This window comes from Hyalella azteca, unplaced genomic scaffold (genome assembly GCF_000764305.2).
Source record: "Hyalella azteca isolate HAZT.00-mixed unplaced genomic scaffold, Hazt_2.0.2 contig3150, whole genome shotgun sequence".
Classification (NCBI taxonomy): Eukaryota; Metazoa; Arthropoda; class Malacostraca; order Amphipoda; family Hyalellidae; genus Hyalella; species Hyalella azteca.
Window position 1 is genome coordinate 423,523 of NW_025933402.1, and position 15,441 is coordinate 438,963.

Below are 15,441 nucleotides of genomic sequence, written 5' to 3' on the forward strand. Positions count from 1 at the left end.
AAGCAATGCGGATTGCGGAAGTTGAAAATTTTATGAAATGACATGTTTGCGAAGTGCAAACCGCGATTTTTTAATCAAACAAAAATTTATGACATTTGAGCCGCGAGATTTCATACCTACTGAAATTATATGATATTAGAGCCGCGATATTTCAGACAAAAATAGGACTTTTCCAGACTAGTCAGCTCACCTTCTTCAGAAGTGTGAAAGCTTTTGCCGGTGAAGGTGTGTTTTACGATCGGTCCATCTCCATAAAGAAGTGTTGATCAGTTCAAAATGACATAAGAACAGGTTCTTTTGAATAACCTATGGATTGGCACCATGTCCTGGATACCTGCATTATCCTAGTACCTACATATGAAACTGGTTTAAATCATGAGTAAATGAGGAAATTAAAAATGAACTGATTCTTAAAATTCTGTGATTTGTCACTATGATCTAGTCTGTTCTTGAACGCGTTCATACTTGGAGCTCCAACGATGTCATCGGGGAGGATGTTCCACATGTCGGTGATTCGAAGCGAGAAAAAATTTTGTCGCGTGGAGAAGTTGCAGCGCAATTTTTTTAGCTTATAGCCGTGGCCCCTGGTGTTGGTTCTTGTTTCAAATTCTAGTTACTCTTCAGGGATCTTGTATAGACCATGAGTATACTTGTAGGTATACTTCAATAAGGTCCCCATGCAGACATCAATAACTGAGGCTTGGAAGTTGGAAGCTTCATAATCTTCAATCTTTCTTCATAGGACTTCTCTCTAGACATAGGCCTAGCTGTTGTCAGAAATTCCACACAGAATGGATTAGTAACATTGTGATTGTCTTTACAGACTTTTAGGTACATAATGCTGATACATCGTCAATTTGTCATGTGTACCTTGAAGCTATTCATATTTCATTAATATTTGTTCTGGCCAGAATCATGAATTCATGATCACGGACAAAATCCCAGAAAATCATCTGACGCCTAGCCCTAGCTTGAGCTACCTATCTATCATTGCTTATGATTGCTACGATAGGCAGAACCTATGATCGTTTTCAACCTAGCCTCCTAGGTGGTAATGGTATTGGTAGCCGGTAGGTAGGTTGCACCAACTACACCTCAATGATCTCAGGCGGAAAAACTCTTTTAAATTTCATCCAATATCGTAAATAATAAGCCATTACTTTATACAGCTGACCATTTGTATTCAACTTCTTTAAATGCACCCCATTACTTGTTTCAAATACCGTCACTTTCAATATTATATGCACTAAATGACGTAAAAAGGTAGAAAAAACAATTCTATTGAATTTACCGCCAGTATGTATACATTTACACGGATTATTAGCATCAACTTCAAGTTACCCCAAAATTGACCATCAATGCATTTTCGTCCAAAAATAAAATATATTTTTACATTTATTTGTGAATATATTTCAATGAGCTAGCCGTAAATTTCAATTGAGAAGGCCGTAGAAACTCATGGTTGAAATTAATTCAACCATGGTAGAGGCTAATCAACCGTGTAAGCGGAATTGAATATTCCTATAAAAAGGTAATTTGATAGGGATGTCCCCAGCAAAAGCCTTGGGAATATATATTTGCTATTTCAAACACATTTGTGGAAGAAAACGATGTCAGTTCTAGAGAATTTAAACGATGCTAAATGCTTCCATACTTTCGAAAAACCATAAGCGTTCTACGTAGCCATCAATCGGGCACTATGGATTCGGATTTGGGGCTTGGTGATTCTGAAAAAGAGCATTCTGACTGGACTCTGGAGTTTACAATAAAAAGGTTAGCAGTTAATAGTGACAATTAAAGCAGAGACCGGAGGGGTGTTGTTTGTGAAACAAATCGGACAAATTTACGGCCGGACTCGCGGCCGGTCTCACGGCTAATATCCAAATTCAGTGACCAACGAATATCTCCCAAAGTGCCCAAACTAATTATTGTACTTCGATGAAATTTGGTACACGTATTCATCAGAACCTAAGGGTGATGTTTAGCCCATGAAATTTTTTTAAATTGATGTTTAGCTCGCAAAAATTTCGCCTTCATTCGTGAATTATACGGCAATTCGGGCCGAACTTTGCAGTGACCAAAAAATGTATTATAAACTACTGAAAGATTTGAACGAAACTTTGAATATACATTCCTAACCTTTCAACGGTAATGTTAAGCTTGTGAAATTTTTTTCGCTTTTACGTTCGTTTACGGGCTTTTCTCCATTTCACCTTCATTCGTTTGTTAAAAGATTCGGGCTGAAATTTGCAGTGACTAAGAAATATTTTTAAACCACTGAGCAGATTTAAATGAAACTTATAATGGGCAAACGTAACCTCCCAACGGTGATGTTCAGCTCGTGACAATTTTTTCGATTTGGCTTTCGTTTGCCAGTTATACGGCTATACGTATAACTGGGATACTGGATACGTCTATACGTATGACTGGGATACGAAATAGAGAGTAGGGTCGAGCTTTTCCTGTTCAAGATCAACTGCGTGAAGCGCCGCTTGGCCCTCCAAGGAATCAACGCAGGCTCCTATCAGAGTCCAGTCCAACGAGCTCGGCGCACCGGGAGGTCAACAAAATTTTTCGTTTTACGCAGCGCCATTAAGAGACCGTGAAACTTTGTACTTGCTCAACACTTTTTCAAAAAAATTCTTTGTCAATGCAAATTTAAAAGTCGCCTTCAGAAATGCTGGTCGTTTCTCCGCATATCCGTATGACTTGCGAACGAAAACAAAGCAAAAAATTGTCACGAGCTAAATATCACCGTTGAGAGGTTAGGAATGTATATTCTAAATTTTGTTCAAATCTGTTGGGTAGTTTAGAAGAAATTTGTTGGTCACTGTCTACTTCGGCCCGTATTGCTGTATAACTTGCGAATGAGGTCGAAACAGCAAAAAAAAAAATCTCAAAAATTAAAGTAAACTTACAAAAAAATTATCAAGAGCTAAACATCACCGTTGGCAGGTTAGGAATGTATATTCAAAGTTTCGTTCAAATCTGTTCGGTAGTTCAGAAGAAATTTCTTGGTCACTGCTCATTACGGCCCGAATTGCTCTATAACTTGCGAATGAAGGTGAAATGGAATTTGTTTCCATCTCACAGTAAATTTGTCCGATATTTGTATCATCTGTTGGACACAACTAATGGTGAGCGACGCTGGATGAAATGTTCGCACACGTGTTTAAGGGGATCGGCTACCCTTAAATTTTCAATTTTGGCGTTTTTTCGGTTTTTGTGCTCATCTGAAAGCTGGAATTTTGCTCTTTCCAATGGTATCACTGCCATCGCTGTACGCCAATATTTACGTTCATGACGTCTCTTTAAAGGGAAGCGGGTGGGAGAGTTCTTTAAGTAATTAGATATAAAGTAATTAGCTGCTGAAATCTTTGAATATAGTTTCTACTTGAGCTGTGCTGCAGTTACATGCTTAGTCATTTTTTCGAAAAATACATAGGAGCAAAATGTTTTTCTTTTTACCTTTTACGTATGTATGTGAAGTTTCATGATAATCGGATAATAACTGTAGAAGTTTTTCTGGAGGGTAGCCGATCCCCTTAATAGGGTCTAACAGTGATGTTAGGGGTCGTGATCTTTTTTTATTTCGCTTTCGTTTGCGACTTATAAATCTATACGCGAAATCCAATAAATCAATGTATTTTTTTTTTATTAAGAATCATCATCTTAGTACAGTTCGCTTCCATTGACCTAATCATCACCGTTAGGAAAGTATTTTCAAGGTTACGTTCACGTCTCGGACACTTTCACGGCCAGTCTCCAAATTCAGTGACCAAGAAATAGCTCCAAAACTAGGGAACGCATCTCAATGAAACTTGGTATATGTATTCATTGGGACATAACGGTGATGTTTAGCTCGTATAAATTTTGTTGGTTTTGCCTTAATTCCTGAATTACGCGGCGATACAGGCCGAAATTCAATGTGACCTAGAAATTTCTCTCAAACTTCAGAACAGATTTTGACGAAATATTGAATATAGATTGCATCTTACAGTAACCATCTAACAGTGATATTTAGGTCGTGGAAATTTTTTCCATATCGCCTTCGCTTGCGGGACATACCCCTAAACGGAGAAGCGACCGGCATCTCTGTGGCCGACTGTCAAATTTGCTCTAAGCGTCTTCAATATCTCTCAGAGTAATGAACGCAGCTCAATAAAACTGTGCAAATTAATTTATTAGGCTATAACGGTGATGCTTAGGTCGTAATTTTTTTTAGATTCGAATCAGTGAGACAAAGACACAACCAAAATCTTGTTCAAACTTGCAATATCCGTTTTCTGCCCGTAGGAATTCAACAGCTTTGTAAATCGACATCACTTTTTATTATTCTTTTTGGCGCATTTTCTCATTTATGGAAAAAAGGCGCTATTGTGCTCGTCGTGTCCGTCCGTGACTTCAGCCTTTCAGGGACGGACGGACGAGAAAATGCGCTCTCTGTCACTTTCACTGCAGTGAGTACTGATCAAATTTTTTTCAAATCACTCAGGTTTGACCGTCATTAGAATATATCATAATTGTAAGTAATGCCTCGTGACTATAAATTCATTTGTAAAAAATAATTCCGTTTAAATAAAGTGAAATTAATTCAAAATGTTCGTCACTTTTTCACTAAGGGTTAAAAACGCATCTATGACAATCATAGCCTTTCTTTATTTTATACTCAAGCTTGAAAAGATTCAAATTTGAGACCGATTACCCACTGAAAACCAAAAGAAAAAAGCTTGGTCCGACGGACAGTCGGAATTGGTACAATATACCACAGAAGGCAAATGACTCGTCTATACCTCTATTTTGGGAAAAAAAACTCGTTTTGTTTATTATAAATGCCTTAAAAATTTTTTAATAACAGCAGCCCATATGAATCACGCAAGGTAAGTTATTACCATAGAGTTAGTATGATATAATTTCTACTGTCTGGTCACACCCACGACTTTCGCGGTCCTAGGTGACTTAGCTATTGGAATAATGCAATTTTCAGGAAGCGGGCCAGTGTAGTGAGAGCAGGTCACTGCCAACATGTCAGTCTGGCACTCCGTTACTTGATCTTCGCTGAATGTCTGCAAAGTTTTCACGTGAATGAGTCATGCGAGCAATGGAAAAAAGTTTGCAGACGTGTTAAAAACGAGCATTATGCTAAATTGAACTCATGTAGATTCAATTTAAATTTCAACTCTTTGGCGTTATCACATCACATATTTTGGTATTGAATAGGTGCTTTGAATGCCTTCGACTACTATGCTGTAATTACATGTGTTAGGATAAATTAGTTACAAATGCTTAATACGTACGTCGTCGACCAGGATCCAGGGCACGAAATAGAGAGTTGGGTCAAGCTTTTCCTGTTCAAGAGCAACTGCGTGAAGCGCCTCTTGGCCCTCCAAGGAATCAACGCAGGCACCTATCGGAGTCCAGTCTTGGCCAACGAGTTCGGCGCACTGGGAGTTAAACAAAATTTTTAGTTTTACGCAGCGCCATTAAACCGCGAAACTTTGTACTTGCTCAACAGTTTTTCAAAAAATCATTCGGAGCAAACTTATTTCTATCTAATACTCATTAGTAGGAAATACAAGGTAGAATCATTTCTCAAAGTGTGTACTTAAAAATTAAAGAAAATTAAAAAATTAATTAAAGTGATCTAAGTGAAGTATTTATCTAGCGCTTGACGTTCAAGTCTATGCAAAAGTTTATTGCTCCCCTGCGGTCTTGCATTGGGCCAATATTGGGCACCAAAGCTTTATAGAGCAAGAAATAACCATCATATGAATAAAAATGAGATACTCACAAGCGGTCCAGCGTTGGGCGGATAATCAGCGGCGAGAAGACAGTTCACGAAGTCCATCTCCACGTCGATGTTGGGCAGGAACTTCTGAGCGCATGCGTGGATCATGTTACCTCTGCACTCGTCATCGCCGTGTTGGCAGGTGAAAGTATAGCCACCTTCGGCTGTCGGCTCGTACTGATCAACAAAATAGTGCGTTAAGTCATTTATTTATCTCAATCATCAATAAATTTCAATTATTATTTTATGTGTCTAGTTTTCTTCCATATTGTCGACCTTTCGACTGTTTAGACAGAACTTTTTTGTAGTTTATTTCAATGCTCACGTCTAAATTTTCTTGCGCCAAGGCAACTTACTTTTGCATTGCCGAAAGGATAAAGGCTGACATCCATGATATCCTTGATGAGTTCATACGTGGGGTACAATTGATCAACGAAGTACTCTCGACTGTACGGACACAAAGTCTCGTAGTACAAGGCCACCTTCACGGGGGGCGCGACTTGGGCCGCAGCCTTTTTTGACAAGAAGAGCGAGCGAGAGAGAGAGAGAGAGAGAATATATCTTTGAAAACCATTAGATACAGGATATTGAATTCCAGCATGCCCAGGTAGGTTATAGCAGCCGCAATTTTTTGAAAGCAACATCATGAGAATTTATTTTCAGGACATTTGGCATGAAGATATTTTTCAAATCAAAGTTTCCCTCCGCGTCTATTAAATTACAGACATAAATGCTATTGTTATAATAATGCATTTTAAAATTGATTATTTGATGCATTTGATGTAAATTAATCGAAGCTTAAAGGGATAGCCGCTAAGTTTTGCTAGGATCGGTTCTCTTCCAGAGCTTTCATTTTCATTTAATTACTTGAACAATGACTTCTTAATTTTTTCAACATGATTATAGTTAAATAGTTAATGATATGAGAGTTGAAATCAAAATGCTTTTGCATTTGCACTTCATCAAAGTCCCTAAATTATGAATGTTTCAGTAAAAACTCTATGTTCACTTACCAAAGTGCAAATAAATACGAGAGCAAATAATCGCATCATTGTGACCATCAAAAAGCCTTTACTGAAATGCAGCAGTCTAGACGCAATAGGATTAATATGTGTACATTTTGTAAGGTATTTGTGGGAACTGTCATCTGTAAAGATGATATTATCTATCTTACATATTTCTGTCGGACTTACCAGCTTGTATTTTTAGTCATACTGATACTGTGATTTTTATCGTATAGTAAATTAACGTAAAACAATATTTTAAATTTGTCATTCTTTTATTATTTCTTCCCAATAGTAAATAAATTAAGTTAGTCATTGAAATAAATTTAAATCATACATTATTTCACAGACAAGTATTAAATTAAATGCCGATTTGGTTTAATAAAGATTTTGTGTTTTCCTGAGGTGCCTCTAGTGTCCTCGCAGTGCATGGCACTCGAACGATTACATGCATGACTGGCAGACAGTTGTTTGTTTTCATTAAACAATTAGACTGTGAGGCTGTTTATTTATCACTTGTTTATTATTTTTATAACAATGGTATCACTTTATTTATGTTAATTTAGCTCAAAAATCAGAGTGCAGTTACGATTTTACGATAACGGTTTGATGTTCTCGGCAATGCTGAGTAAAAATATTTAATAAGTATTTTTCTCCCTTCATGACGACCCTCTGGTACTTGCAGTCGAAAAACACGCCTATTTAGATACAAATGAAGCTTTTTACAGTTATACGTCATGGACATTTCAATCTTCTCTCGTGAGTGAAAGTTGTTTCGAGCTTTCAACTTCAGCTACGAAGTTGAAGGTTGATGGTTTCATCTTACTGGTAATTTCCATCTCATTTTTTCATTTTATTATTGCATGGTGCGATCTGGATTTTGCGCTGCAAAATGGCAACAGAAAAGAAACACGCACTAAAATAGCTTACATGGGAGACGGGCCTTCCGATTGACATCGGTAACCAATTTGTGTATATTTATTTTGAATGTTCACTAGTATTACTTCATTTAAATGTTAATCATGACAGTATCCGCCTGTGCATATTTAACTTGATTAAACTAACTAACTAAACTCGTAAATTAATTAGTGAGAGAACAGATGTGACGCCGGGAAAGTAAGCAAAAGATTCCATGGATGTGACCTCCAGCCCACGTCTGCCTGGTACCGAGCTGAGTGTGGAGCCAACGGACGATCACGATGCGTGGGTGCAGCTGTCGAGAGGCACTGAGGAGAAGTTTGGCCAGTATTGCAGCACAGCTCGCATCATCATCATGGTGAATTGTCCCGCTTGCGAGAAACCCGTCTACTTTGGTGAGTAAAAATCATCTATGTTCATATTGTCGTCACTGTCATTTGTTTATGGTTTTAGATATGAACTTATGTTGAAGGTCTTGCACTCGAGCGAGCAGATGTGCTTTGTGTAATCTAATCACTGGATGGCCTGATCTACAGCAAACACTGCGGTATAACATATGCACTTTGAACAATGCACAACTGTTCTTTGTCTTCAAGAATAATTTCTCCAGTAAAAACGACCGTAGGGTTTTTATCGTGATGAAAAAAATTGACGCAATTTATGCCTAAACAAACGATACTTGCAATGTATTTCGATAGTCTCTGTCTATTATAAGCGACGGTACAAATAAGAAATAGAAAAATGTGCATCCTCCGTATGAATGTTGTGTTTAGAACTTTGATGGTTAGATAATTTGCAAAACACATTCGAGAGATTTCATATTGACAATTATTATTCGTATATTGCATTATTTGTCTGTTTTGGCCACGTTTGCGTGCCTGAGTCAACTCTCCTTATCAGCTCTTGCGCAACGACGCTGACGTGCCGAGCAAACGAATAGTTTTCTGATACTCTTAATGGGTGACCATGAAGTTTTAGAATTAATTTGCTATCTATGAAACATTTCTTGCTTGGCTATTGTTTGTTTGCTCACCTAATGTTTTTAAATGTGAATTATACGAGAGTTTGAAATGATTCCGTAAATTTCATGGCCGTTTTTAGACTCAGTGCCAAATTTTGAAAAAAAAAATCCTTTACTCGTACAATTCATCAACCATATCCCGACTTGGAACTCACTTCTGGATGGATTGGTGTCGGTCCTAGAAAAACACAAATATAGTATTGGCTTCGGTACAATTTATCTAGGATGAAGCGGAACAAATAAGGGCCTCTTCTTACTCAGCTCAGCATGACTTGCAAAGTCCTGACGCATGAGCCACCTCAAAATCTCCGCTTGCATTACGTGACTCCAGTACAATGCTTTCAGAAGTGTTGTAAATTTCTTGCATTATAAGGGATGTAAGTATCAGTCATGATGATTGATTTCGATTCCATGAGGGAAAATCAGTTGCAATTAAATAGGGACGTCTTTAATTCGTTATTATTGATTAGTAACTCATTGATTTGTACTTGTAGCCGAGAGGAAGACCTCACTCGGCAAAGACTGGCACGGCTTCTGTCTAAAATGTGCTCACTGCAAGAAGACGCTCAATCCTGGTGCTCACGCAGAGCACGAGGGTAAACCTTACTGCAACACGCCATGCTACGGCACGCTCTTCGGACCTGGAGGTGAGGGAGATGTCGATGTAGCGACATGGAGTCACAGTGACACTGTTGGGGACTAGTCAATAAATAAGCATTCTCTGACCCCGAACACTTGGCCAATGATCGCAAATAAAGGATGAATAAAAACTGATAAATAAAGAATCATAATAATGAATGAACGATCAACAGAAGAAAACAAAATACAAAACTATAAACCGTGTGTCTTTCTGGCCCTTGCCTATTAATTCCTGATCATGTCCTAGGATCGGAGCCTCGCTGAAAAGCAAGAATAAATACCAATCAAGGACTTGAATTAACGCAACCTAACAAACGAATATGGCACACATAAAAAATAAACAATATAAATAAAAAAACACAATATCACGAGAAAGGCCACCACTATATCAACACTGAAGATGAACACGATAAACAATGCAAGCACTAACCTCTGTGGTGGATCACAACAATGACAAGATACAGGCGGGTCTACAAGAGGCCACGTAATAGTAACTCAAAAACAAAATGACAAAACACGTAACCTAACTATCGATAAAATTATTATATTTACAGGCGGTCCCTAACAACACGCTTACTCAACTAATCTTGAAACATTGTTTATTAAAATAACTCGTAATTACGAAATCAACTCGTAATCAACGATATTTCAACGTTATTTACTTGGAGGTGGCTAAAAATTATTAACTTGGATTTCATCTTACAATATCAAACATTTTATGTTTTTTACAACACACACGAAATGATTTATTTTCAGTGGTGCCTGATCATATTCATGTCCAGTTTTCATGAAATACATAAAATAATCGATAAAGGGAAATATTAGTAGTACTGTAAATTAAAATCAGGAACTATAGTTGTTCCAGGTTGGATGATGGAATATGTTAAAATATAAATAGCTTTCCTTAATTGTTAGTTATTTGTTCTAAAGTCATTCCAAAATAACCTAAACGTACTGAGAGCAATCAAGTTTTTTGCGCAGTTTTATTAATTCATCATTGCCTTTAATGAGCTTACATTTGATCTTTGTTATCATGCACTAACTCGAGGATAAAATTTCAACGTCTTATTTTTCCAGGTTACGGTCGAGGAGGAACGCAAAGTTTCAAGTACGACCAACCGAAATAATCTGGCTATGTCATCCGTCATTAGCGCGGGTCACTGCGTGCTGCATTTAATAGATTCTGAGTTTTCCGGCCTTCTTTCTGATATCAAATGGAGAAATAATTTTGTCGGTTTTTAGACTGATTTTTGGGACTTTGAATATATGTCGCGATGCGAAGTTACATTCACACGATTTTATGATAGTATTTTTTGAAATGATTAATGTGAGAATCAAGATTAAATTTATGTAAAAACCTTCATCACTAAATAGCTATTATTACTCATTTGCTCATTTCGGCACGAACAATTTGAAATGACTTGAACAAATTTAATTTAATCCTACTATTAATGATATTAATTAATGCATAAATACTGCGTGAATTAAAAAGGTGCGCAAAAAGTTAGTACACAATTTTCTTTACTAGTGCAAGCTATACATTTTTGTTGCTGTTAAATTTAATATGGAAATAGTATTGGTTTTCCTTTAAGAAACATTCGAAAGACTTCAACCACTTGTGTAAATCAGTCCCAGTCAGTGTTCTCTATAATTTAAGTTTGCATCGCACAAATAAATTAAAAACAAATTGACTTCAACCTTAGTTTAATCCTGCCGAAGTTAACAAAACGAGTTTGACCGAGATATTTAAATCATAAATATGGGAATGCAGTAAAACAAATTTTGTATAAATTCGAAACGTTTTGCTATTTTGAAAGTCTGAGATCATATAAAAATGATTAACAAGATAAATGGTTAACATGGCAAAATTTAAAACTTGAAGTCTCCACTCAATTAACTGAAAAAAATAGTTACTGCCAAAGTGGATCGATCTATTTATTGTGACAATTTCATTGAAGGGAATAATTTTCTCGTTCAAAAACACAGATGACTAATAAAATGTACGTGAAAACTAAAATGAAGTGACTATTGCCCTGATAGAGACTCAATGATAATGAAAATGCTAGAAATAAGAAAACTCCTTAATTATCTCAATGACAAAGTATTTAAACAAGTATATTATTTATGAGATCCAAATTAGTCGTAAACCTCCATATTGTCCAGTCGCAATAGTCTTGGTTTTACAGGCTTGCAATGAGCGTATATCCTTTTAAGGCCTTCAAGGCATGCGTTCACACGAGAGGTCCAGCACAGCACGCGCGCTGTCCTGCCATGCAGCTCGGTTTTCTTCCGGTGTCGAACAGTTAGGACGGTCGCAGGAGCGTGTCGTCCGAGCTCCCGACGTCCGCGTGAGCAGAACGCCGAGTAGTTGACACACTCGCACAAGCGGAACGGCCGCCAGCTTATCTCAACGATCTGCGCAACTCTCACCTTGCCGTGCATAAACAATAAGAAATGTGTATTTACGATAAAGTACAGTAGTTTTATAATGCTGCTCTTTGAGGTCAGGGTTGCCCAAATACTTGCTGGACCCAGGAATTAGTTTTCTTTACTTCCGTTGACAATTAACTCCTTGGTTCTAGCGTATCTCTGCACACGTTGCTCTGCTAAATTGTTCGTTCGGAAAGATATTTTATTCATGTAGACTACCTCTCGCGATTTACGTAAATATATGATCACAATGTTAAAAAACCATAAAACGAAATTCAATTTTTAAAAGATAAAAGGAATTGAGAGGCTATTACGTCACATGATTAGAAACAAAATTAGAACCCATTAACTACTGTTTTATAAAACAGTCCAAGCCAAAAGCATCAAAATCCTGTTTTCCGCACCTGCACAATCAGTAAAAGCCTAGAGGAATTGAGGCTCTGACAGCAGAAAATGTATAACGCCGTCAGTAACGACCAGATTTCTTTGAGGGAGCATGTGATTCAGAGTCTATATATCTATAGACACATGAATCTTACGTCTTGAAGGTTTTGATGATTTCAACGCGTCAGCAGCAACGCATCGTTTGAGACGACATAATCTGGTGGCTTGCATCATTTTTAAGGGGACCCAACGTAAAAAATTACTCATTGCCATTCTCAGAATTATATTTCTATGTATTAAGAAAGTAACTACTGAAGACGTGATGACCTAAATTGGCCTAAACTGGAAATATACACGTCTCGAAAGTGTGCGAACTGAAAGCACTCGTATGCCATTATGAAATGTAAATAAATTTTGAATACAAAGTATTATGTATAGGGTCTTATATTTATACCTTGAATCATAAAGTCAGGAATCAGTAATCGGGCTTTGCGAATTTCGGCAAGTCTTTCATAATGCAAACGATTTTTTAAGTTGGAGCTCTCCTGGTAAATCTAATACAGCATAGAATTTACCCAAAGTTATACCGCGAGAATAATACTCTAATAAAGTCAGCAGAAACTTTTTTTGCAGTGAATGCGTCTTTTTGGCCGCAATTCTGAAAGATAATAAAATTCAACACGAAAAAAGTTAATTAATTTTGTTAGTTAAATACGACGAATGGAGTCCGTAGACTTACCGTGAAAAAATACTTCTGCACTCTTTTCTTTAGATTATATATGTAATTATGTACTAATAAATAATAATACTCATTCCACTATCAGTAGCAGGTTAGCCTGGCGTTGACCAGATTCCTTTCATTTAGTATTAAGTGCTAATAAAAATTAATCTAAAATAAAAAATCCCGCTTGAACCCCCATTTAAAAAATAAAACAAAATTCATTTCAAAACTCGTACCGAATTAAGAGAACCTGATTCAATTTGAAATTGCGCATTTAAAATTAAATTTAATTTTTTGGGCCATTCCTTCTTCTGCGCATAAAGCTATCAGATGATGCAACAAATCTAATTATTTGAGCCCAACTTGAAGCGACCTGAATTATGGGTCGCCGCAATATCAGGAGGTTACTCTTAATACATCCCCACCCCGAATTGAGGATACATGAAATTTGAAATGTTCCCAGATATACGAATGAGCGCAATGGAGCGAAACCTAATTTTTCCATTTATTGATAAAATGAATGAGATTATCTGGCAGGTAAAATGTATTTAATGTTATTCTGAATCATTCGCAAAATTTCATAAGTATATGTAGTCATTAGTATTAGATGAGAGAATTTGCTTATTTACACACGTGTGACTAATGACCAGAGAATTCATCTGAAGAATTGTTCGACTCTCTGATGATTTAAAACAACAAATTCTCTGGTCATTAATCACATTCGTATATATATGCGTGGAACAGTTCACAAGACCTCTTCCAGCAAACTGTAGGGCAGCGACATGTAAACGAATTTTCAAATTTTGGGTGCTAAGGCATTCTGAAAAATATTTCCTAAAAATTTATACACATATACACATTTATACACACATAAATTAAAAATTTATTGCCTGAATAGAAATATAAAATTATCGATTAATGCAAATTATTAAGTTTAGGTTTAATAAGTTTGAAGTTATCCTGCAGTACTGTTATTTGTATTGTACAGTTTATATAACTGTGAATTTAACTGACGCTAATCATAACTGAAATATTTAGTCATTAAAGGGCGTGACATTCATTGTGTAGCAGCGGAAATGCGGAGACTCGCTCCGACGATGTAGGTCTTCCAATTTTTGCACCAGAGTTTCCTGTTTGCTGCAGATCGTCGGGAGTTAAAATATCATCGCAAGGTTGCGGAATTACGTTGTTTTAATTTCAAATTTTGAAAAAGTGAGGCGGGCTGTTCGTCACCACGAATCCCTAAATTATATCATTAATGAGAACTGATTTGTTGAGCGTTTTATAAAGTGGCAAAAAACTGACCTGTTTTGAAATGCGAGCAAATTAATCGTTGAAAAATTCACATTCTACAAGCGAAAAAAGACGAATTAAGACTCTTAATATGCACTTGAACATGTGTTAAATGAGAATATAAAACAAATGCATCCAAATTTTATCCTCATGAAGGTAATGGGAAATGACGCTGCATTGATCAGGGATGTATTCCCGGTACTTGAATTGGTAGGCTGGAAGCTACGAGAATTCATCAGTTCGTCATGAAGGAGGAAATGAAGCAGCAGCAGTTCTGTGCTTGAGTCACACACGCAACCCTGCGACTAGTTTTCCCCATCGTCATTAAACGAGTTCTTGTTAAAAATAATCAAGCAACGTTGCCGTTTTCTAATATGAGACCGCCTTTTAATAAGTTTTTCAGTAGCGAATATTTGATTCGAAGAACACAGGATTTGGTATGCAATGATTGCACAACAAGCGTAGAGTGTTTTGTTATTCATGCGAAATAATTGTTAATGAGGCAAGTAATAAGCGGATTGATTATAATGAATTCAGAACAGATGTTTCGTTGTGTAATGAACCCCACATACAATGAATTACGCATTACTAGATTAGCCATTTATCTCGTGACTGATTCCCATACTGACAGTCGAATCTATCAAAATATCCAATGTGATTCCTAAAGCTGATGAAATATAACGATTGATTAGAATTCAGTGTTGTAGACGTAATTATAAGTGCACCTCATACGGTTAAAAAACTGTAGAGAAAATAAGTAAAGCAGTTATAAAATCCGGGATTAATGCAAAAGAAGCATGCTTGATTGAAATTTATTGTTGTATTTCCTGGAAAAATATAAAAGTACCTACAAGTTTCCATTCAAAAATTCACGATCAAATTTTATAGAAGTAAAATGTTCAATTTTTGTATGCATCGTTATCCGATGCTTCGAAATAAAATTTTATTATACATGTTGCTTATTTGAAGGGGCAATTTGTCTATAGAAGGGGCAATTTCCAAAAACTTGCCTAAGATGTAAAGATGGTAAAAACTTCAAAAATTCGTACTTTTTATATTATTTAACTGAATATTGTGACATTTGATTTCATTAATATTTTCCCTCAGCGGTGGCGGAAAATCGTAAAAGCCAAGGTGTGGTCCTAACAAATAAACTATTTGAGGCGATTCAAGGGCTTATTGTTAATGAATTCCATAGCTGAGACATGAGCTAGTAAATCTGGTGCACCAACAGCGCCTGTCA

General features: G+C 36.6%; 2 protein-coding genes across 3 annotated transcripts in view; one reads left to right on the forward strand and one right to left on the reverse strand.

The window, feature by feature from the left end:
- LOC108672166 (cysteine-rich protein 1) overlaps positions 1-11,387 on the forward strand; it is a 19,595-nt gene extending 8,208 nt beyond the window's left edge. Inside the window, exons 2-4 of one of the 2 annotated variants that reach the window (XM_018159790.2) lie at positions 7,942-8,105; positions 9,226-9,378; positions 10,448-11,387. In XM_018159790.2, coding sequence (XP_018015279.1) covers positions 7,942-8,105; positions 9,226-9,378; positions 10,448-10,497 — 367 coding nt within the window. In that variant the 3' untranslated portion in view covers positions 10,498-11,387. Of the gene's footprint in view, positions 1-7,530; positions 8,106-9,225; positions 9,379-10,447 lie in introns of those variants that run through there. The other variant, XM_018159791.2, reaches the window with a different exon arrangement.
- On the reverse strand, positions 4,640-6,884 carry LOC108672165 (gamma-interferon-inducible lysosomal thiol reductase). The gene is made up of 5 exons (XM_018159789.2): positions 6,802-6,884; positions 6,145-6,300; positions 5,792-5,965; positions 5,298-5,444; positions 4,640-5,066 (listed from the first exon to the last, which is right to left on the reverse strand). The coding sequence occupies exons 1-5, from the start codon at positions 6,847-6,849 to the stop codon at positions 4,917-4,919; spliced, it is 675 nt and encodes a 224-aa protein (XP_018015278.1). The 5' UTR covers positions 6,850-6,884; the 3' UTR covers positions 4,640-4,916.
- Positions 11,388-15,441: the final 4,054 nt, after the last annotated feature.

Bases quoted from the DNA above. Each gene is read 5' to 3' on its own strand.
- LOC108672165 (XM_018159789.2), bottom strand. From the start codon at position 6,849: ATGGTCACAATGATGCGATTATTTGCTCTCGTATTTATTTGCACTTTG. The intron at 6,301-6,801 runs GTAAGTGAACAT...TTGTCAAAAAAG, and splicing joins TCGTATTTATTTGCACTTTG to GCTGCGGCCCAAGTCGCGCC. The intron at 5,966-6,144 runs GTAAGTTGCCTT...TTTGTTGATCAG, and splicing joins ATCCTTTCGGCAATGCAAAA to TACGAGCCGACAGCCGAAGG.